The sequence below is a fragment of the Thermobia domestica genome, chromosome 6, assembly GCF_964235325.1.
Source record: "Thermobia domestica chromosome 6, izTheDome1.hap1.1, whole genome shotgun sequence".
Taxonomy (NCBI): Eukaryota; Metazoa; Arthropoda; class Insecta; order Zygentoma; family Lepismatidae; genus Thermobia; species Thermobia domestica.
Window position 1 is genome coordinate 309,510,716 of NC_137459.1, and position 23,185 is coordinate 309,533,900.

The 23,185-nt window shown below is 37.1% G+C and overlaps 1 protein-coding gene across 1 annotated transcript in view; it reads left to right on the forward strand.

The window, feature by feature from the left end:
• The window catches only part of LOC145687806 (prolyl 4-hydroxylase subunit alpha-1-like), a 566,529-nt gene that overhangs the window by 37,620 nt on the left and 505,724 nt on the right, over positions 1-23,185 (forward strand). The window contains exon 2 of the mRNA XM_081761230.1: positions 20,918-21,124. Within this exon, the coding sequence (XP_081617356.1) occupies positions 20,928-21,124 (197 nt within the window). The 5' untranslated portion in view covers positions 20,918-20,927. The remainder of the gene's footprint in view (positions 1-20,917; positions 21,125-23,185) is intronic.

The window sequence follows — 23,185 nt, forward strand, 5'->3', positions numbered from 1 at the left end:
CTCAAGACAATTTTGGAACGAATGAAGAAATCGCTCTCTCGTGCCCCAGATACTGAAAGAAGTTTCACTAATTAATTTCACTAATCTTTCCACTATTTGCGTATGACATTTGAACTCAGGGATATCAACACATGTATTTTCTGAAGTGCGAATTTCTTACAATTTTTCGTGTGTCTCATGAGTCAGTGTTAGCGTTCTGTTATATTACACTCATTCCAGTTTATAATTTCTGTGTAATTATTAGTCTCGAAGTTTAATACTGGCACTTCGAAGGAACGAATTTCAGAATGTTTACACTGCTTTCTGGATTGGAATATTTTATCAGCAGCAAGGATTCGTGTAGTTGATCTGTCGACACCAATCATGGCAATGAGAATGTTTTAAGGATTCGCATAGAATGCATTTCTGGAAATTACTTTATTGACTGGAGTCTTGTATGGTTCTTGCAAACATCGCGAAAGTTTTATGATCAGGAACAAATGTTTAGCTCCGTATTTGACAATGAACCACACTTTTACCACGAACTTTGATAGAGTTTTGAGCTCCTATGAAGGATTTGGCATTGATATATACACCTATAGACGCAAAAGTCTGTAAGCCACTGTTAACCAGCGAACATGCCCAAGTTTCCCAGTTTCTTAATCTGCTAGGCTTTTATCAGTCTAATCTAATGACAGATTGGAGTATTTCACACAAGTACCTCTGACCATAACTGAGATCACGCACATTTAGGAGTGTAGGGGGTTCTGAAGAAATCTTTTCGAAGCCGTACACTGAATTTGTTTCACAATTCACTAATGATCTACCAATAGGGCCAAAGAAAGTGTAAGGGCCAGTACTTATACTGTCGATTTCTTTTAGTAAATGACGAAGTGGTAGTTCAGTGAAATGTAATAAGCATATGCACCACTGCAAGAGCCTCCCTAAATGGTTTTCGAGCACTTTAATCACTCCTCCTTTTGACCTAACATTAATATTAGTGCCATCGAAATAGCTACCACATCTGATAGGTCCACATTATTTTATTGTAATTCGCAGCAGATGAAACTAGCAATATTCTTTGCTGATGTTGATCCGGTCAAAGCATTTCCGGTATAGCCGAGAAATTTGTTACCCGTTTCTACACGGATAGAATAATGTTCTTCCATCTTCATCTTCCGGACATCGTGAGCGTTTGGTCTTTCTTCCAATCAAAATAAATGGCACGAGGTTTCACTTTATTAACAGTCTCTTAGTTCTTACACTTTCCATTATACCATTTTTGACAACCTCTCTTTGAATTTTACTTCTGTCAATTATGTTTTGCGACTGTTCTAGACTCATATATTTAAAATCTTCACAAAACCGCAGTAGCAATTGCTGCAATTTTTCTTCTAGTAACGCCGGTTTTCGCTTTCACTTTTGCTAATGTTGGGACGAATTTTCTCATTTTCGTGCATCCAATCTGTGCTTGCTCTCTTGTCTTCTTCAAAGGATATTTCCAACTAAAATATGATCTCCTCCAGCTTCAGTGTGTTCTTTATTGCCTTCCTATCTTGTTTCCGAAGATGACAAGTAATCTGAAGATTCGATAATATAACTAGTAGAGTATAATACTCTTTGGCTGAAGGCTTCACCGTAAGGTCGCTTTTTGGCTTTCCTTCCTTCTCTTTTCTTGAATTTCTTTGTCCAAGTAATATAAATAATACCGAATATCATTTTTTACTCACCACCCAGTGACACAACTAGGCTAGTTATCGTCCGGGGCAAGAACTCGCCTTAGCCCCCCCCCCCGACCAACCGAACCAAAAGGCTCCGCAACTATATCTGATATTGGCATCAGACAGTAGTTCTCCTATTCCATTCTTTCTTCAAGTGATAAAGCTTGATTTCAAAATTGTAGTACATATTTTAATTTTTAGTACAAGATAAAACACTAAACTACTTTGTAACTGATTGACAAATAATCTGAGAGTAGCATGCTTGACACATTCTTATAGTCTTAACGAAATAACTGCAAATCGCAATGTTTTTGGAATTATATTGGGATGTGGATATGTGTAGAATGAATCAACATCTTTTGCTTTTGAATAGAATATTTAATTATGAAAAACAATGAAGCTGTTGTCTCGAGTATTATACTCGGACATTTTACAACTCTCTTAAATTGATATAAGTTAAATGAAAACACAAAAAGCTGGAACTAAAATTTAACTTACGGCCTCTTTTGGATGCAAAGGTTTTACAATGTCCTCAAAAGATAGCTTTGAAGCTAACATAAGCTCTATGGATATGATCCTAAGGTTGGTGAGTCGTTGTTACCCTGTTAAGTTTCATAGGTATTTTTTTATGATATCTAGTTTGCTAAAACTCCTTTCCTTGCTTTATAGTGAAAATAATTATATGCCCAGTTTTGCGGCCCCAATTTGACGCCCGGGGCACAAGCCCCGTTCCCCCTAGTTACGTCACTGTCACCACCAACCAAACTATTGTACTATTAACAATACTGTCAAAAGTTCATTGTAGGATATCAGAAGTCTTATTAAATAGCAAAAAGCTTCTTTATGACAGACTCGCAAAATGCTTATAGTGGATCACTTTTCGTCTTATTATTCCCAAATTTCAGGACCATTGTGCCCCGGCTAAAAATAAATTTAGAGAATTAAAGATTCATGTTGTTATCTATTGAAAAAAGGACACATCTTTTGCCCTCTATCCACAATATAAATTAAAGTCTACTTTCAGCGAACATTTGCTAAATGGTTACATAGTAAACGGAAATTGATTTGCAAAATTTCAAATTTGAAGCCACTTGCGCCCCGGCTAAAACTTATTTTAGAGAATTGAAATTTTCTATGGTAAAGTACTACGATATGATGCAACTTTTGCCCCCTATCCAAATTCGAATTAAAAAAAAAAATTCGCTCCACCCTAATATACAATCCAACCCGGAGCTTGGGATACTAGAACTTTTGAACCTGAAGCGATACACAAATAATGGTTATGCCAAAAATGAAGCCTTGTTCATGCATATGTTTTTAAACTTGGAAGCATCGATCACACTACATTAGAAACCACACAGTGTTGCCAGATGTAACCAAAGGTGTATTTTTTTTTTCAAAACATGTGAATTGACTAATAACTCATACGTATGGATGTTCTGTCATTAATTTTCAGTTTGCTTAGTTGGAGTAGCTTCGAAACTATGGAGCAGAGAAAAGAATTTTTGATTTCCACTGATAACTAATCGGATGATGCCTCTGTAAGGGGGAACTAGAAAAACCTTAGTTTTCAGGAATTAGCACTCTGAATTGGCAACTTTGCTGATATTTGAGTGCATCAAAAGGTGCATTAGGGGTCTGTCTACATTATGCAATTCCTGAAAACAACGAAAAAGAAACTTTGAAATTATCATGATAAAACTGTTATTTACACGCACCCGACAACACTGCTATTATCACGCAATGAGTTATCAGCTCTGCAACAGATGCTGAAAGTATTCCCTGTTTTGATTCAAACACAGGTTCACACGTTTCACCATGTTGGGAACTTTACGAAGAGTAAAAGTGTTAATGTTCTCAATGGTATTGCGAATGCTCGTTTCCAGATCTTGTATAGTTTGAGGACTGTTCTTGTATACCTGTTGCTTTAAGTAGCCCCATAGAAATGTATAGCAGTGTTGTCGGGTGCATGTAAGCAAAAGTTTTTTCATGGTAATTTCAAAGTTTCTTTTTCATTGTTTTCAGGAATTGCATAATGTAGACAGATCCTTAACACATCTTTTGATACACTGAAACATCAGCACAGTTGCCAATTCAGAGTGTTAATTCATGGAAACTACGATTTTCCTAGTTCTCCCCTTACAGAGGCCTCATTCGATTAGTTATCGGTAGAAATGAAAAAAAAAAATTCTTCTGCTCCATAGTTTCCAAGCTACTCCAACTAAACAAACTGAAAATTAATGACAGAACATCCATACGTATGAGTTATGAGTCAATTTTCATGTTTTGCAATGTATATAAAAAATGAAATCTTTAAATTTTACGTCCCACGGTTATGCCGGTTAGGCTAAAGGAGACGGTGATGATGAGAGATGAGTGAAATGGTGGAATGAAGAAAGTGGGAGGAAACGGGAGAACCCCGAGAAAACCCACGAGCACGGTGTTTGTCCACCACAAAGTTCACTTGGCGGGGACTGGGATCGAACCCGAGACCCCAAGCACCAGAGGTGAACGCTCTACCACTGAGCCACCGCGCCCCCCGCAATGTATATATATATATATATATATATATATATATATATATATATATATATATATATATATATATATATATATATATATATATATATATATATATATATATATATATATATATATATATATATATATATATATATATATACACGTCTTTGGTTACATCTGGCAACATTGTGTAGTTCCTAGTGCTCTTCAATCGTTGCTCCCTGGTTTAAAGATATATGCATGAACAAAGCTTCATTTTGGTATAACCATTATTTGTGTATCGCTTCAGGTTCAAAAGGTCTACTATCTCAAACTCCGGGTTTCATCGTATATTGGACACCTTGTAGTATCCACAAGGGTGCTGTCTTGACACAAAGTGCGTCGTTAAAATTTTAGGGGGAAAGTTATATAAAACTAGCGAGAAACTATGATAACCTACAAAAATGAGTAATTTATGTAAAATCAACTTTTTCCCTCAAGAAATACGTACTGTCGCAAGAAGTTTGAGTTGACAAGCGTTCAACAAGTTAAAAACTTGCTCTTTGGAGGAACATTCCAAATAAATTTAGAAGGATATGTCATGAGCCAAAGAGAGAATGAGGGAAATAAATGCCGCTGTTCCAGGGTGCTTCCTTACCTTAATATTTTCACGTTCTACTCCTCTATTTATCGTTTTGTTTAAACTACATGTTGCTATTGCTGAAAAATCGAAATTTGTTGTTCTTCAAGCCTAGAAAAGTACCAATAACGTTAAACATAAAATTTCGGAAAATTGTTCCGGCTCTAGGAAGTAATAGTAAGGCATGGATTACTAGAATATGAATTAAGGCATGGATTACTAGAATATGAATTGATATTACATGATACTCGTCGGTATGCGTGATGGATACTAAAATGATATATTCTTGAAGATTTTGATCCCCAAACCATATTTTAGCTAGAGACGATATTAAAGACAAATACATTATTTTAATATAGTTGATGAAATAATGAAGCGAAATGTAATTGAATTTGGTGAGATCATTTGCGCGCAATGTTTCTCCCAGAAGAGTTCGTATGAAGCAACTACGGTTGGAACACGCAAACTTTCCCTACAGCATCGAATAATTTAACCATTAGCCATTGGGGTTTTCGGTAGATCTAATCAGGAAACAATTTGAGCACTGTTTTTATCCTACTTATCAGAAACCAATAGCACAGTTGCAGCAAGAGAAAATGAACGTGAAGCAGTAAAGCCCTTTAACACTCCCGGAGAATAATAATATGCTTTTGGTAACATGTTAGGTGCTTATTTGCCATGAGGTTATATCACACAGAAGATCACAGAAGTTCTTTATCAAATCTGCTAAAACCAGAATTCTGTGAAGTTTAATTTAATTGGCTAATTGTGAGTACAATATATAATTAACCACCAAGTAGTCGTCATATCCCCCATTGCGTTTCAATTAGGATCTAACAATTATTTTCTAAGTGTCATGTAGTCAAGTTTCAAAATGGATATTAAAATGATGTGGTAGTCGCAGGTTGTATGTCTCAAGCATAGTTGTATTCGAAATACAGGAACGTTATTTACTACCTGTTCTTGAATTATTTTTCTTCCCTTTTTGGTTTATAGACACGAACATATAATCGAATCAAATTTTTCGGCATTTCAAAGAATCTTGGTATAACGGAGACAACCCATTGAAAGCAATAGCATTTTATGTAAAATAAACTTCAACGCTGTGCTTCGTTTACGATATTTCAAAGTTCTTGGTAAAAATTAAAGAAAATTTAGACTTAGACAATGAGAACTCACAAATCGTTATTTTTTCTTAAGAAAATACGCGCACGACTTTTAATAGAAATGTATTTTTCTTAAATAAATAATATTTTAAGATCTATAGTGTAAATAAAGTTGACAATAGAAGATAAATTAGTATCGAAGTAATAAGTAAGCAAAATTGGTTGTTCAGGATGCGACAGCAATAACTAATGGGGTTCAGTCCTAAGCTTGACCACTGATTCCATAATAGTAATATTGATAATATTTTTTCATGGTCAGTGATTCTTGTATTTCAGACTGGCATATGTCAGCTGAAAAACATTCCTGTTTTTGGAAAGTTTCTTACTTGAACAACGTGTATATTTGTTCAACGTACATTATATTGAAGGAAACAACTGATAAAAAGCTAAAAAGCTCCACACTTCAGCCTTAGTCACAATAGAACGTGACCCATTGATTTGTAAATTGAAAGTCATGGCTGAGGGTCTAATTCTTTTTACTACCAGTGACAACGGATTTGCTTCCTGTCTATCCGTCGTGCAAACACGTATTTTGAGAGGGCACCTGGTCTGTAGCCTGAATAACTGTGCGCCTGTCCTTCTTCCAAACGAAGTCAAGACGGAATAATGATTAGAATTGTCAACCGTGAGTCTGAAGTTTAATATTCATGCCGCAATGTATAGAAATATCGAAGCTAGTGGTCATGATACAGGCAATTGTAGTCCAGAGTTTGATACCATATAAAGGCCATTGCTTCTATTCTTACTGTTAGATCTCATGGGAGCACAGTGACACAGTGGTAGATCACTCAAGTGCAAGGAGTCCCTGATTCAATTCTAGGTCCCGTAAGCTTGTGGTGGACCACATCGTATTCGTGGACTTTCTGGAGATTCTTCTATTTACTCCCACATTCACATTCCACCAATCATTTTCATTAATTATCCATCTTCTTTAGCCAACAGAGTAAAACGTAAAAATAAAATATTTCATTTTTTAGATTTTTTTTTAGCGAAACAGTTCAAATTATTTTTTGCGATTTCTTGACTCTTCACTACAAAAGTTTGTTTCCTAACAGCTATGTAAATATAGTCTTCTTTTGTATTGAAATTTTCTATTTTTTTTAAAGTTTTTGTAAAACAGGTAATCTTTGTCATTGATTACACAGTAATATCATGTTGTCTAAAGAATATCACACACTTATCAAAAATTGCTACTTGTGAATTTCAACGCAACGAAATGATTCTTAATTACAAAACGATTCTAAGGTCATTTATGTGGAGATCATCATTTTCTATGACAGCATTTGTTAACGTAAATGTATTTTTAGCTAAGAAACACATAAGAAGAAAAGGTGAAGTATTTGTCAGGATTTATCATTTTTGACAGGCGTGACTACTAAGCACGCTAACTATTTAATAGAACCAATATATATCAGATTGTTCATTCATTAAGGTAAGTATAACATGTTTTGTATCATATAATTTGAAAGGACAAATTAACTCAAGAGTTATCTTACTGGAAATCAGTTACGCTGAATATACTGTCATCAAAGTTGTTACGGGATTAGAATATTAAAAAGAAAAAAAAAATAATTATCTGCAGTCTATCCACAACAAACAACTTTTGATATCTGAGAAGAATAAGAATTACACCAATGGACCTAAAAGGTTAATAAAATCACATTTCAAGTTTGGGATTGAGCATCAAGATAATGTAATAGGTAGATATGGAAGAGAAATTTCGGCAGGGTACGGGCTAAGCTTATTCTCTTTCCGACTGGGCAGAAAAGAAAGTTGTTAGCGTGTTTGAAGAATGCCGTAAGCGAGGAGTCAATTAATGTCAAGCCCAGAGAAGAACAGCAGAAGAATAATCGAGTGGGAGTCACAAAAGAAAGAGGAAACAGCGCTATATGATTACATTTAGAGCTCTCGTGGACAGAGAAAGATTAAAGGGAATACGGAACGTAATATTTTGAAACTACAAGACACAGTGTGATCATAAAACTTTTACCATATTAATGCGCATGCTGTGTGTAGAAATGGGTTAGAAACATCAAACAATAGGAAAAGTTCTAATTAAAACTATCCTTTTTTAAACATCAATATTGCCAAACATGTTTAGTATGCTTCTTTTGGGTGTGCAGCTTTAATGACTGTTAGGGATATAAATTGTTCATTTAGTGTCATAGTCAATTGATTGGATTGATTTTCAGTTTAGCATCCCCTTCAGCAGCACGGATATACGAGACGTAGACCTACAGCTTAACGTGGGATTCGAACCACATGAACTCTCTCTGGGAATCGAACCAGGGTTTCCCATGCCAAAGGCGAGTACGCTAACTGCTTAACCATGATGGACCTCTATAGTCAACTGAATATTAACATTTAGTAAGAATGCTCTCTCATGCATTTAAAGAAGGAAATGATTGACAGCCCGACGCGATGCTTAATTTCACGAAATATTGAGGAAAGGCTACTAAAGAAGTAAAAGATTTTGAACGATCTGACAATTTTCAAAATTTGTATGCGTTTTAATTGCCAGTGCAACTGATGTAATATTACTTCTATTATTTTTTCTTAGTAAAAGGAAATTATATAACATAGTTTCTACTGTTCCTACGGGAGTAGTGAGAAGTTTTCTCTATAAATATTTTACGAAACCAACCCAACAAGAATTATCATATTAATGCTTATATCTGAGAAACTAGAGCCGCAGACTTAAGATGAAGTTTGAACTGTTGGTATAATTTTTGGGAATTGTTTAATCAGTAACAATAGTTTTACTTTTCATAAGAATAATATAATATACTTCATGACACGAAGAAGATCTCAGGCGTCTAAATGTTTGGCGTTCCTGTCTTTGTTGTGGCAGACATGGGTTCGATTGACAGTAGGTGGTCATGTGGTTTGGATCCCATTTTAAACCATATATCTACACCCTATGTATTCAGAAAGGAACCTGGCGCAAGCGAACGATTTTTTGTACGAAATTTTGTATATATACTAATTTGAGATCGGTGAATACCACGGGAATAGTCATTCGATTCGCTTTTGCGTGCTTTACGAGATTCACAGGGTGATGCAAAACAGAATCCGTACGTTGGATTCTGTTTGCATCGCCCTGTAACTAGGTAATCCGAGTCGGAGTTGGACGAAATTTCGCATGGATGCTAATTTAGGGTCGTTGAATGACATGGGAATAATCATTCGATTCACTTTTATGTGCTTTAGGAGATATACAGGGTGATGAAAAACAGAATGCAACATAATACAACTATGTAAGAAGCAAGTGCTAAAGATATACACTTTACCCTAATGACTGACATAATAGCACACAAATGAAATAAACTGCAGTTGAAATATATTGATTGGAAGTCGAAACGAGACATACCATTTCCATGGTAGTGTGAATTGCAAACAAAGTGAGTTGGTCAAAGAGCCATGGAACAGTAAGTGCAGGTAAGAAATGCTGCTGCCTCTCAATCTGCTGTTGCACATATGTCATCGTCAACTTGAAATAGAGTTTGAAGAATATTTCGGAAACCACTGTTCAGTTCTTTAGTTACATATCCAGCATTGCGCCACGCATACACTAGCATGTCTTGCAATGCAGGGGAACAGAATTGATGATAGACCACGGAATGCAATTTCATTATACAGACTCTACCATGCAACTTTTCTGTACTACTTTCAAGTACAATTTTGTGTCGAAAGTATTCTCCAATTCTCCGAATGACAAGACGTCAAGTGGCTGCACAAATCTCGTAGTCTTGGACGGAATTATTTGTGTTCGAAGCGTGTTCTTGTGTAACATCTGTTGTATGTGGAGTTCGTTAAACATAACATGCCACTCCAGGAATCTAATAGCAGTAACGTGTCATCTGTAACACATCAGGAATGAACACGCTCATCAGCCATCTTTTGACATATAGTTTGGTGAGTTTTCCCGACCTGCTAACATCAACGACAAGGTTAAATGGAAGGTATCTGTCTAGAGTTTGTTTAATTTTAGATCCGAACTGTCTTTTTGGGTCTTGGAAACATAAGCAAAATCGTGTCCCTAATGTGCTAGCAGATAAAATATGAACCTGAAGAGTGTAGAAATGCGTGGTAGAGATGCGACTGATTGCATGCGTATGTCTCTCACCTGTCTGTGCTAAAGTTCTTCCCGATATCAGTTCGTATCCAAATCCCGTCTGATCAGTATTGAATACACAATCAGCATTGTATGGAGTTTTTGATATGATTGTGTTCATATCTGTCACAAGAGCTTTTCCTATGTCAATTAATTCTGACTTTTCCTGTATATCTTTTCTAGAAACAAATTTTACGATTTTCTGGAGCTGATCCTGTTTTGCTTTTTGAAGCAGTGGAGAGACTTTGCTGATGTATGTAGCCGATAATTGTGTTTTCTTGCTGATAATATAGCCCAGTTTCTAAAATCAACATCATGAGTGGTTAAGCCCTGTTGGCTGGAAACCCTGAATGCTTGTAACAATTCGTTTCTAATAGCCTTCAATATATATGTGGCTTTAGACGTGTTTTATTGTATTTCAGAGCCTTATGTACATAATTTAATGTGCACTTACATTTCTTTTGCTGTAGATAATCACAGAGTCTTGTTCCCTCCAGCCTTTAAGGTATTATAATGTTCCTTAATCTTATTATACAGTTTCATTTATTGGTGTACTTACTACATGGTTTTCCGGACCTGATGGTTCATATTCACTTGCGGGAGGTCCAGGTTCACATTCTAAAACTTCATTGTCCTCTTGTGCCTTTCCCTCATTATCTACATCACACTCTATGTCTAACGAGTCGCACTTTACAGCAAATGTCCTAATTTTATATTTGTCCTGTATTAGATCTAATAGTTCACACGCAAATGACTTATCTTGTACCCCTTGTCAACTATGTTGTCACACAGTTTTTTCAACTTCCACTTTTAAAATATTCACAACATTAATAGGATTCATGCATATCATCTTGCAAGCTTCCGTACAACGTAAAGAAAACACTGATCCCACTTTCTCAAAGAAACGTACGAACGTAGCACAAACGCACTGCAGGTGGTAGATATCGTCTTTATATGAACACAGCTGTCGTGCAACTCTTGTTGGGTCAGTAGCTGCGTTATTGGTTTCTGTACCTATATACGTCACTACTTGTGTTGTCCAACGTTTACAGCTGAAGTTTGTTGTATGGCGCACAAAAACTAAACGTTCTATCCATAACAATCAACCCCATCCTAAAGCTTCACAGGGCTCATTATTCCGTTTGTTCTAACAGAGATACGTCTATTACACGTTGCGCAAATTATGATGTCGCATGGCATCCAACGTTACAAAATCTTGCAGAACATTTTACTGAACCACCACAAATCGTGAATGTATTTCTAGGAACACATTGCATATATTGAAGGAATTACTAGACTCTGTTGTTGGTCACGCATAATTTCAGGCAAAGAAATATTTGCACCAGCACACTCCGTGCAGCAAAGCGTGTATTGGGAACAGTTTCCACCATCCAGTCTGTGTTGCTGGATATTTATGCTGGATTCTTGCTGCTCTAGCAAGAAATTGTAAGCCGGGTTGTTGATTCTGCGTATATCATACGTTATGACTTATGACTGTCAACGGCTGTTAAGGTTTTATTTATGCATCACGTGATTGGCGTGCGGATCTCCAACGATTTCGATTGTACTTAGATTAGGCTGTCGTTGTCATCTGGTGTTCGTGAGTAAGAGAGGGACTTGCTACATTTGAATCGTGTATGCCGAATTACAGTCTGATATGCAAAGCAAGCAACATTGACAAGCAGGGCAAGGTCTGCCGCACGGGAACATGTGAGTTGGGCTGTTTGTTTTTCCAAACTTTGTGCATTGCTGTTTCTTTTACAGTCTCTGAAACCCGGTCTCCGTTCTAATGTTGACCTTTTATTGTATTGTGCTGCTGCACCTGATAAACGGTGCGATTTCACGGACATGGGTCCTAAAAAGACTTGTGCTTCTTTCCAGGATCTCTACATCGACCACTGTTTTCCCTTTCATTTTCATGTGGAATCCCCCTTCATCGAAGGGAGATTTTCCTGCGACGCCACTGCGTTCCTTATTATCGCCATGAAATTCCGCATATTCATTTCGGTATCCACTTTTGGGCTTTCATTGTTCTATATCGGTGTATTATGGAATGTTTCTGCTATCTTACTTTTGCATCACCCTGCATATCTCGTATTGTACGCAAAAGCAAATCGAATGACTATTTCTGTACGAAATTTCGTCTAACCCGCACTCTTCAGGTTGGGACCATTCCCTTGTACAAAAAAAAAAAAAAAATAAATAAATAAATAAAATAAATAAATAAAATAAAATAAAATAAAACATGGCATCCGACGGTTTAATATTTATGTTTGATTGGTCAAAAGAAGCAAATTCACATCTACTCCCGCCTGGTTCGTCATTTATATTGAAATCGTGCAGGTACAGGTACGTGACAGCTTGATGGTAAGAAAAAAGCACTATCACTTTCGACTCCAGGGTCATTCATGTTAAATTCATACGAACGAGTGACAGCTTTAAGTTGCCTGATAGAAAACCTGCAGTCTACTCCAGCTGGTCGAGAGAAGAGCTCTGTGTCCCACACTTTACAGCAGTGATCTTCATCTGGTTGCTCTGTGACGTTACAGTTTTCGGTTTCTGTTTTCAGAAAATCACACAGAAAGCATATGAATTAAACATGAATTTTAGCATTGATAAAAGACAAGGGTAGCAGGCAAACAAGATTAAGTCAATGGTTTTGTGGACACGCTACTCGTGGATTCATGGCTAATCCTACGCTGTCAACTTTGTTTAATTCCATGCCCATACCTCGTTCCCCTTCCTTCGCTCAAGCTGTTCTCTATGTTCTGTTTTGATCGGAGAAACAAGTTCGTACATCATGGTTGCTCTTCACTGTATTTGGAGGTGGATGGGAAATTCGTATTTTGATACTAAAAGAGTATCGTACTGTTCTCCTTTCCAAATATATATATATATACCTGTATATGGAATGTCAAAACTACTGTCCAACATCTTAGTGGTTGAAACAAGAACAACAACAAAAAAAAAAAATCTTAGAGTTTAATTTCATCTTATTAAAATATTAAGGGATTCTCAAGATAGTAATTAATGAGCAGTCAACTAGTCAGTTGTATTTCGCTCGTATATATACAGGGTGGCCCATTTTAATATTTTCAGGAAATATCTCAAAAACGGTTGAACATAAATAAACAAAAAAAAACTCAAATAGTAAATACCATGGGGCACATCGAATGGTATTATCGCGGTGCCCTCCAGAGCCGCCCTTCATGGGGACCCAGAGCCCAATTTTAATATTTTAAATAGAAACATGGGGCGCATGTTACCACGTTCGATAGAACTCCAAACACTAAATACCGTTGTGGCAAAAGATTTTCCATATGCGTCACCATTTTCAAAATAGCCGCCAAGACATGGTGCCTGTGTCGGATAAAACGTCTACTACCACTAATATGAAAATGTTTGGAGATAAATGAACAGAATAAAAAGTGAAACAGGAAAATTGCATGGGGCACGGCGAATGTTGTTGTGGCAGTGACCTTCAGGGTCGCCTTTCTTGGGGGCTTAGGGTACAACTTCGAAATTTTAAATGGAAACATTGGCCGAGTGATACCTCGTTCAATAGATCTTCAAATATTAAACAGCATTGTGGCAAGATATTTTTCATATGGTCAGTGTTTTCAAAATGGCCTCCAAGACATAGTACCTGTATCAGATGAAATCCTGTACCACTAATATGAAAACGGTTGGACATAAATGAACAGAATGAAACTTGTATAGGAAACCACAGAGGGTACTTATCATTCCACAGTTCGAGAATGATGCTATAGAGAGAAAAAAAATGGTTAAAGTAAAAGTAACATAATGCAAAGGGGAAAATCTAATTCTTAGAAAATCATCTTTCCGACCTCCCTGCGTAAGTGGTTGAAGTGGGTGTGAATGGAACAATCTCAAATGAGAACCCCACTTTTGCTTGCGATAGCTATGGCTTGTCTGAAACATTTGTGTGCAATTAACTGGTATTTAATGAATAAATAAGTTGAAATTCGGTTTGAAGGGTAACACTCATTTTATTACAAAGTGTGATTTGATGGCAAAACGGAAGTAACTGAAATGCGAAGCAAAGGCTGTAATAATACATTTTTGAAACTTGCAAATATTTTGCTGCCCCTGAGAATAAAACCTAATGCGTTCAAGATGTTTCAGAGGCATCTGTATCGGTATGTACCACTTCGTTACTGAAGATCACAACTGAAATTACCGCTGAAAGTTAATCGAATATGTAACTGTGGGCGACATCTCAGTGTAACCTCATATTCTATCTCTTAAATTTCCTTCGCAGGTGGTGTTGGGTAGATTGAAAATGGACATGCATACTTTTCTGCCCGTTATAACTGAACTTGTCCTCGTGTTTCTGTTCACTAAATGAATATCGGGATGGTACCTTCTATACTGCTACGTTTGTCATCTTTTCAAATTTTTGCTCACTAATCTGTGATCTGTGCATTAGACAACTGCACGTCATAAAATAAAGTTATGTCACGTCAATTGACGTTCCTGAACATTGTGCACGAAAACTAAAGCTCCAAGCGAAGCCCTCAAACGTTTATCCACCTGAAATATTCACTGTTAAAGAATGAAAATAATTAAAGCGGTGTTGTTTGAATTATTAAATAACGACGTACTACCACTTTGTACACAAAAACGTCAGTCAGAAACTCTCGTCGAAAGGACTGTTATCTGATGCAGGTGCCATGTCTTAGTGGTTATTTTGCAAACGGTGGACCATGTGAACAATCTTCCTTCACAGTGCTCTTTAGTTTCTCTAGAGCTATTGAACGAGGTATCACTCACTCAATGTTTCTATTTAAATTTTTGAAGTTGGCTCCCCATGAAGGGCGGGCCTTGGGTCACCGTGACAATACCATTTGAAGTGCCTCAAGGCATTTCCTATTTGTGTTTTTGTTCGGTTCATTTATGTTCAGCCGTTTTCATATTAGTGGCACTGGAAGTTTTATCTGATACAGGTACCATGTCATGGCGGCCATTTTGGAAACAATGAATCGTACGAAGAATCTTTCATCACAACGCTTTTTAGTTTTTAAAGATCTATCCAATGAGGTATCACTCGCTCCATATTTAAACTTCAAATTTTAAAGTTGGGCCCTAGGCCCCCATGAAGGATGGCCTGGGGGCACCGCGGCATCATTGGACGTTCCCTATGCTATTTTCATGTTTCACTTTTTGTTCTGTTCATTATCTTCAACCGTTTTCATATTATTGGTAGTGGACGTTTTATCGGATACAGGCACCATGTCTTGGCTGCCATTTTGAAAAGGTGACACATATGAAAAATCTTTTCCCACATCGCTGTTTAGAGTTTAGAGATCTATCGAACGAGGTATCACTCGTCCTACATTTCGATTTAAAATTTTAAAATTGGGCTCTGGGGCCCATGAAAGGCGGCCCTAGGGGACATCGCGATAACACCATTTGATGTGCCCCATAGTATTTCCTATTTGAGTTTTTGTTTGATTCAATTATGCTTAACCGCTTTTCAGATATTTCCATGGAAAGATTAAAATGGGCCACCCTGTGGGCGCCATTTTTAGAACACCCGGTATGTATATATATATATATATATATATATATACTAGCTGAAATACCCATTCTTCGCTTGGATCAGATAAAATATCTACGTAAACAAATTGAACAACGAAAGGAAAAATATATAGGTCATTTTCTACTACTTCTACATGTCCCGGTAAACGACTCTCTCCCTTGAGACCCCCTGGTTCGAATTAAAAATACGTTTCGTCTAGGTCTGGGGCCTGGAACAAGGTACCCGTTCCCAAAATTTGGTAACTCTCGGTTTACTCGCCTGGAAGGTGTAAATGACAAACATCTTGGGTCTCGAAGTCTGCTAAGTTGAAATTCCAGTGTTAATTTCAATTGATGAATAATTTTCCAGTTGGAACGGTGCCCAAGGGGCTCATTACTTAACACAAGAATGCAATAAACGCTAATTAGCAATTCAATACACACAATTACTATGGACTAACTATATTTCAAAGACAAATTTTGACTATTGGTTAGTTGGTTTAGAGTAGTGCTGTCGAAATCGGTTTTTGAAAAAAACGAAAACCGGTTTTTGAAAAAAGTGAAATTTCATAAAACCGAAATGTCGGTTTTGAAAACCGCTTTTGCGGTTTCGGTTTTGAAAACCGCATTTGCGGTTTCGGTCTTGAAAACCGCATTTGCGGTTTCGGTTTTGAAAACCGCATTTCCGGTTTTCGGTTTTCAGAAAATCGGTTTTCCGAAAAACCGAAAATGTCACAAAAAATCTACAGCACTAATATAAAGTAACGACGAGAAAACAGCAAAGAATCTTTCCCCACACCGGCTCTCAGTTGCCAGATGGAGGGAAATTTCCCTCGGCGGCTTAGGGAAAAATGATCAAAATTTGCAGAAGGAAAAGAAGGTATTTTTTCTTAAAATGTCCTAAAGTGTAGGGAAATTCTATACTTTTACAATTGGCAGAATAAAAAAAATAAGCTGCAATTTCTCAAAGAGGCACGGCTATCGTTATTGGGAAGTAAAAGATACAGAATAAAATATGATCGGTGTTTCCGTCTAATATAAACTATTGCAGGTGTCTGGGACTTGCGATAAGAAGCCAGTCGACACATGCAAAACCACAACATTCACATTTATCGGAGTGGCAACAAATCAACAATAAAATTGTGTATTGCTATAGAGATTTTCTTTCTTTCTTTTCTCTTTCTTTATATTAAGAAAGGGAGGTGGTGCCTTTTTGTTAACAAAAGAAAGAGTGGCAGTACTATTTTTAAAAATATGGGGAGAGAGTAATAATAATATAAAAGATGTCAGTCTAAGTGGATGATATTTCAAATTGAATTTCATGAGTTGCATGTGTAGTGATCTTAAATAGGGATATACCTTATTTCTATTGAGTGTTGGCTTATTACCCTATTTTAGCGGGTACCACCCGATTTTCAGGTTATATATTCGTCCCCCGCTTAAACATATCTTAATCACGAAAAAACACCCGCTTTTTGGGATTGGAAAAAAATCTAAGAAAACTTAGTTGATAAAGTGTTGGTATGATATATTCCCCGTAAACCGCTACACCTTTGACAATCTCAATCGCGATTGAGTTAAATTTGGACTCGCGCTCAGGCTCAAGCTCTGGGCTATCTGAGCAGTTCGCGTGTGCAGAATCATTTGCTAATAAGAGATCTGCTCTAATGCACAATGGTTTTCTTTGTATAGTTCATGTGTTTTCTATGTAATGTATTGGAGGTTCTATACGAATGAATATTCGTTTGTAGATGTTGTAACAAACATACTTGAATTATTCATACCTTCACAAGCTACAAGAATGCCGAACGACAATTTCAAGTGTAACTTTAAAGACTCTTATAGAAGCGAATTTACGTTTCTTAGCCAGGGCAGAACTCAGTTTGAAGCAAAATGTACAATCTGGAAAACTGTTTCGTTTGAAAAGTAGGATGCAGGGAAGCAAATTGGACCTCCCCTGATTTTTATATATTTTGTAAACTAGATCACGAGGAACACGAATCTGAAGGCGTTTTGACATTCCGACCTCCGGAACTCGAGATATTAAAACTTAAAGTTTAATATAGACGGTATATGAAAAAAACACAATATTCTCTATACGAAACATATTATGTCCGGAGAGATATATAAAGGTAACGAAGAAAGTTCTGTCGCTTTTTGTGGAATTCTGTGTAAAATTCACCCTCATACCGTGAGTTTAATGCGAATGGAGATAAGGCGAAGGTCAGTTGTTGGTGTGGGTAAATCCGACATTCTACCTGGTTGTGGAAGTTCAGTTACAACGTAAACGTATGTAAGGACGGAGTGAATATGGAACCTTCACAGAGCGTCATAGGCGCGTGTATGCTGTACGAGTTCCAACTTGGATCAAACGCCACTGTAGCGAGGCGGAAGATACCTCAGGCCTTTGGTGAGGGTGTCGTGATTACGCAGACAGTGCAAGGGTGGTTTAGCAAGTTTAAGAACGGTGACGAAACACTCACGAAAGACGCACCACACGTGCCGGAAGACCAACACATGTACAAAATGAGGATCTTCAGGTAGCAATTGAGCCGAACAGACATGTGAGGAACTGGTGCTAACATTCAATGTTAGTCGAGAAACCATTCGCCAGCACCTCCATCAATTTGGGAAGCACTACAAGTTGGGTCTATGTGTCCCAGATGATTTGTTTCCGGGCCAGAAAGTCCTCCTGTGTGTTTGGTGGACTGCTCACGACATCGTGCATCGGGAACTGCTACCGGGCGGTCAGATAAGAACATCAATGCAACTGTCTACTGTCAGCAGTTGAGCCGTGTTCAAGAAAAACTCAATACCCTGGAGCCAACACTTCTCAATCGCTAAGGGGTTCCCCCATTACGGGACAACGCTATGCCCCACATAGCTAGAATGAGCCGGTACACCATCCTACACCTTGAATGGAAAACACTATTGCATCCGCCATACTGTCCGGACATTATACCGTCCGGTTATCACCTGTTCCTTTCCTTGGACACTCACTTTAGAGGACTCCAGTTCAACTCCGTAGTAGAGGTGCTAAATGCACTTGATACCTTCTTCGCTTCACGGCAAACCAAGTTCTACCGCGAAGGAATCCATGCCCATCCCGAACGTTGGCAGAAAGTCATTGATACTGATGGGTACTATTTTTGATCTTCCAGGTACGTCTTTGGTGACATATCTATGCTCTAAGTGATAGGTCAAAAAGCGACAGAACTTTCTTCGTTACTTTTATACATATTACATAAAACTACTGTATAAGTTCTAGTATCTCGAGATCGGGAAATCGGAATGTCAAAATTCGTTCAGATAATTGCTAATTTTGGTCCAGTTTACAAAATATATAAAAATCAAATAGTGTCCTTTTTGCTTCCTGGTTACTTTATGTTCGAATATCTTGAGTTCCGAAATTCGGAATGTCAAAATTCCTTCAGATTCGTGTTTCTCGTGGTTTAGTTTACAAAATATATAAAAATCAGTTGGGGTCTAGTTTGCTTCCGTTTTCACTTGATGTTCGAATATCTCGAGTTCCGAAATTCGGAATGTCAAAATTCCTTCAGATACGTGTTCCTTGTGGTCTACTTTACAAAATATATAAAAATCAGGTGGGGTCCAGTTTGCTTCCATGGTCAATTTATGTTCGAATATCTCGAGTTCCGACATTCGAAATGTCAAAATTCCTTCAGATTCGTGTTCCTGGTAGTCTAATTTACAACATATATGAAAATCAGGTGGGGTCCAGTTTGCTTCCCTGCAGCCGAAAAGTACATTGAATAGTCGTCAAAGAAATAACTAAAAAAAAAAAAGCTAAGGATCGAACGTCAGTATTTGTCACCCTAATTTAGCTGTGCCTTGTACAACCATCGAATTATCCCTTTCGCACTGTGCTGCACATATTACCATAATAGTCTTGGAGCAAATAAAAAAAGTTAAAACACACATATAAATCAATACATTTGTCTCGATCGATAGATGCTTTCACAATTGTTAAAAGGTGTAATTAAAAACAGCATTGTTTCTACTTTGAAAAGGACAATCCCTTATAAAACCGCAAACACGGTTTCGGGCGGCTTTCGCTTTCGAAAAGAGCTTTTTCGGTTTCAGTTTGGAAAACCGCATTTGCGGTTTCGGTTTTGAAAACCGCTTTTGCGGTTTCGGTTTTGAAAACCGCATTTGCGGTTTCGGTTTTGAAAACCGCATTTGCGGTTTTCGGTTTTCAGAAAATCGGTTTTCTCAAAAGCCGAAAACCGCAAATGTCACAAAAATTCAACAGCACTAGTTTAGAGCTTAACATACCTTTCAGCAGCGAGACTATATGAGACGTGGGCCTGCGGATTTCGTATCACAAGATCTATCGGAAATCGAACCCAGGTCTCCCACGATGAAGGCAAGTATGCTGGCCATATAGCCAAGAAGGGATTCAAGTAGTGTGGGTTGAGTTAGTTTTTGTGACATGCACTCTCGCTCATATCTATAAGGTTAGTATGTGAATCGTCGGTGAGGAAGACCCGAGTTCGGTTCTTTGCGGGAACATATGTGGTTCTGCTACTACATTAAACTTTAAGCCCATTTACGTCTCATACAGCCTTGTTTCTAAAAGGGACAAACTGCAAACCAACGCACCTACCAATCAATAAAATATATTTGGAACACTGAAAAGAATAAACGGGCGTTTTTTTCTTTTAGTTATCTGAATTGCAGTATATTTTAATTTCGTAAGTAATCACCATATCTGTAAAGCCATATGATTGACGAGGTATTACATAACTGAAATGCATAATAGAAGAGTGTTTCTTACGACCATTACTCCGTCGTAAAGCATATTGTGGACATATAACTTTTATTGTTACATACGTGCAGTTAATTATATAACTCCATCTCTAAATGTTTTCTTTATTTCCTTATTTATTATGGATGAGTTTGTTAATATATTGCCTGTTGTTACACCAACTGTCTCTCATTCTTACGTGAAGTTTATACATGGATTTCCGTTACTGCAACATCAAAAAGTTTAAACAAGCATTTTGCTAAAAATAATGAACAAGAAAAAAAAGTCTTACTGTCCTCAAGGTAAATGCTTCTCTTTAAATTCGCTTAGTATCACGTATTAGCTTCTTTATGCCCATTTAGTTTTAACATATTTTACTTGCTTACATTTTCCTTCCTATATTTTCCAAACTGTCGTTCATAGACATTTTATACGGATTGCGTGTCTGAAAACGAAGTTGTAGAATTAAAACTCTCTTCATTTCAGGGGTTCGACCATGTGGGCCTTTGTAGTCTGCTTGGCACTACTAGTAAGTTTCTCTTCGTCCCAATGGATGCGAAGTTCTCTGCCGAGAGATGACTTGTTTTCAGCAACTGCTAAACTAGAAAATTTAGTCTCCTATGAAAGTCAATTGGTGGACTTTTTAGAAGAATATGTCAGACACGCTGAAGATCGACTGAACACCATCAAGAGGTAAGTGTGCTCAAGTTCCATAAAGCAGTTAGCTAGCCTGCTATCTTAGACTAATTAATCTAATCAGCATTTCTTACCCCTTTAATTTGACATAATAGCATACATATAGAATTGAAATTTGCTTAAAATCTCCATATAGATGATCACAATAATAGAACCAGTTGAAAATGATGCAAGACCATTCCCAGAACGAACTTAAAAAGAATGGAGAGATGGAGCGGGAAGGATAACTGTCATTGTTCGTAGATGTAAAAGTAAATCTTCTTATCCGCACCTTCTTTACTTTCTCGCAAAAAAAAAAAAAAAAAAATCTCTCTATGACTTACGGTTTACGAGATATGGCTGCTTAAATATCTAGAAATTCGAACTTTTTGGTCAATATCTGCAAAGAGTGGCCAATTGGCCAGTAGACACTTAATCAGTGGTCACCGGTTACTATTTTGTATCAAAATGTTCACATTCCACTTAGGTATTGATCAACACCAATATGATCTCTGTGTGACTTATGGTTCTCGGGATTTGGCTCCTTAAATATCCCAAAATCAGAACTATCTTTTGGCTAATATCACGGAAACGGTAAGTCATAGAGAGATGATATTGACGTTAATCAATCCCAAATAGAATGATAAATATTTTCCTACCGATATTAATTGATGGCCACTGTACAACTGTCCATTGGCCAAACCAGTGGCCTGTTGGACAGTGGCCAATGTTACTATTTGGTACCAGAATATTTACCATAATTTTAGATATTGATGACATCAATATGATCTCTCTATGATTTTCGGTTTCCGAGATATGGTTCCTTAAATCTCTGGAAGTCGGCCATTTTTTGGCCATTATCCCAGGAACGGTAAGAGTGACGCGAAAAATTTAATCACTTTCTCTGAAAGTTTTTATGCTCTATCAAATACAGGTTTCAAAATTGAAAACAAATCGCAAATAACAGACAAACAAGCAGACAGACAGATACAGAGAATTCAGTAACGAACTTTGAAAGTTCGTTGATAAGTAGGACAAATTGGAGGATTTTGAGTCAAAAACAAACTCTTAGAAAACTATTCGAGTAACAATATATCATAATTAAACTTCTTAAAATACTGATGAAGAATTCGTGCTTTCCTAAGCTGGAAGTAGTGTACCACTTCTTGCGAAGACCTTATTCAGCTATGTAATATTGATAGAAACAATTGAAAAAAAAAGTTTTCGAAAGATATATATCGGGAAACATTGAAAACTGCACTCTATCAATTGGTTCTTTTGATTGTTTCTTGATGTTTAATGTCCCTTCTCAGCGCTGAGGCTATATGTGTAGTGGATCTACACTTTAAGATAGAATTCAAACAAGTGATGTTAAAATTAGAATAACTCATTGTTTGAATAATGGATTCTTCGAACATTCGAACAAAATTCGTTATTCGAATAATTTTAGGATAACGAATAATTGTTAATATTGGAAACATATATTTGGATATTTGAATAGCAAAAGAAAAAAAATATTGGCATAACGAATATTTGAATAATTTTAACAGCACTAACATGTAAGTCAAAAACCGTAATGCGTTCAAAGTTAAAGATGTTTCTATGGAATCGAACCCGAGACTACCTTCATCAAAAATTCACACGCTAGCCACTAGACCAGCGGGATGATACGTAAACCTACAGGTAGGTGGAATCCAAACTACCATAATTTGTTCAGTGGTCTCCCACCGGGAATGGAACTCGGGTGATCCCCCTCGCACCAAATGGGCTTTGTGGTAGACAAACACAGTATGCCTGAGTTTTCTCGGGACCCTCCAATTTTCTTCCCCTTTCTTCACTCCACCAATGCGTTCATCATAATAATCATCATCTTCCTTAACATAATCATGTGACTTTGGTGTTTTTAAGGATCGTTTACAATGCTTGGAAGGTGATTGGGGGTACTTAAAAAAAAAAGTTCCACTGATATTGGAATCACTTCGTTTCGCAGATAAGTGAGAACTACCGAAAGTAAAATGAAAGAAACTTTACTGCCAGAAATGTGCAATTGAGCCGCAAAGGATTTGCCAAAGTAAGTTA